Source organism: Diadema setosum, chromosome 22 (assembly GCF_964275005.1).
Source record: "Diadema setosum chromosome 22, eeDiaSeto1, whole genome shotgun sequence".
Taxonomy (NCBI): domain Eukaryota; kingdom Metazoa; phylum Echinodermata; class Echinoidea; order Diadematoida; family Diadematidae; genus Diadema; species Diadema setosum.
Window position 1 is genome coordinate 12,221,765 of NC_092706.1, and position 1,875 is coordinate 12,223,639.

The 1,875-nt window shown below is 45.3% G+C and overlaps 1 protein-coding gene across 1 annotated transcript; it reads left to right on the plus strand.

The window, feature by feature from the left end:
• Positions 1–1,350, plus strand: LOC140245141 (galanin receptor 2a-like). Its single transcript, XM_072324741.1, has one exon. The coding sequence runs from the start codon at positions 1–3 to the stop codon at positions 1,348–1,350; it is 1,350 nt and encodes a 449-aa protein (XP_072180842.1).
• Positions 1,351–1,875: the final 525 nt, after the last annotated feature.

Consider the following 1,875-nt stretch of genomic DNA (forward strand, 5'->3'; position numbering starts at 1 on the left):
ATGAAGTCACGTGACATACTCCAAGTGTTGCGGATTCTCGTGGTCGTTACGTCTCTGCTGGTGACCACTAAAGGGTTCGATGAGCAAAGTTCGACTAGTCTCATGGAATCCAACGCAACACTAACACCGCCACCAACAGCAACACCAACAACAGCAGCATTAACAACAGCAACAGCTAGGATCAAACCAGCTATTGAACACGCATCAGATAGCGCTTTGGGGTTGTATCCCACAGAGCTTCCAGATGTGGGTACGACGATAATTGGGGATTTTGTCACGGAAACCGACACGGATGACGCTTCAGAGATCGTTTTTTCCTGGTACCGTATTCGTTGGTCATGGTGGCTAATCTGCCAGGTCTTGTCCTCACTTCTTGGCGTGCTCGGCAACGGTGTCGTCATCGTCATCATATTCGCGCGCGTTCAGAACAAACGCTCGACTGATACGCTAATCGGATCCCTCGCCATCTCCGATTTCCTCACATCTGTCTTTCTCTTCCCCATCCCCTGGGCGAAGACCGTGCCGCCGTCGTTCCTCGGAGTCGTGTACTGCAAGTTTATGTTCCCAAACTTCTTACTCTGGCTTTGTATCACAGTCTCCACGTATCAGCTGGTCGCCATATGCATCGAGCGCTACGTGGCCGTTGTGCACCCTCTGTACTTCGCGCGCGCTTTCAGCGAGCGCAAGGTTTCCATGATAGTAGTCTTTACTTGGCTCTTCAGCCTCGTACAGTGTGTCTATACCTTCTTCATCATCGTCTATGATGACGACATCCACTACTGCGCACAGATTGCCATCACGCCTGCGGGCAAAGCGGCGATAGCCTACTACGCCTTCGGTATCCGACTCGTCATTCCCGTCGGTGCGATGTTGATCACGCAGATCGTCATCGTCCGATCCCTCAACATCCAATCCAAGCGTCACGGCGATATGGTGAGCGCGGAGAAATCGAATGCCGCACCCTCCTTCCACATCGTCGCCCGCAATCGCGTCATCAAGATGCTCCTGATCGTGGTCATTGTCTACTGCGTCGCTTGGATGCCAAACCAGATCGCCTACCTCTGCTTCAACCTCGGCTACCTGTCGCCCTCCTACCGGGGGAGCGCCCTCCATCGCGCCCTAACTGTGTTGGGATTCTTGAATTCCTGTGCAAATCCCTTCATCTACACCTCTCGCCACCCAGAGTTCCGAGATGCTCTAAGGGCGCTGTTCACATGCTCATCTGAGACCACGCCCATGCTCTTCGAGAGTAGGATACAACCCGCCAATGGCAAGCGGTCTCCACCCGATCCCCAAAACGTCGACGACTCTAGTGACAGAAGCACAGGGCAGACTACCCACTCTGCCTAGTTTGCAGATTAACCCATCAAGCACCCCCTAAAACACAATTCTTTGGCTTGGTGCTATATCCTTTTACAATAATCTCATCTATTCACTCATAGCATCTCGTAAGGTATTTCTTTTGGGTCATTGCTTGTTGTTCATGCGTTTGTTTTGGCCACAAACTTTTTACGTGTCTCTTACTTTTTAAATGTATATCTAATTCTAAATTTGCAACACTTTTTTTTTAGCAGATTAAAGGTACTGTTTTTCTGTCAAGTAGACACATTATAAAGTTCTTTATATGTATATATATATATATATATATATATATATATATATTATATATTCATATATATGTATATATATACATACGTATGTATATATATATATATATTATAATATATATATATATATATATATATATATATATATATATATATATATATATATTCATATATTTATATATATTTATATATATTTTTGATGGATGTATAACCAGTACTATCTAATCCTTCTCTAATGTAAGATGGGCCGTTAGATTCAGAGTTGCCA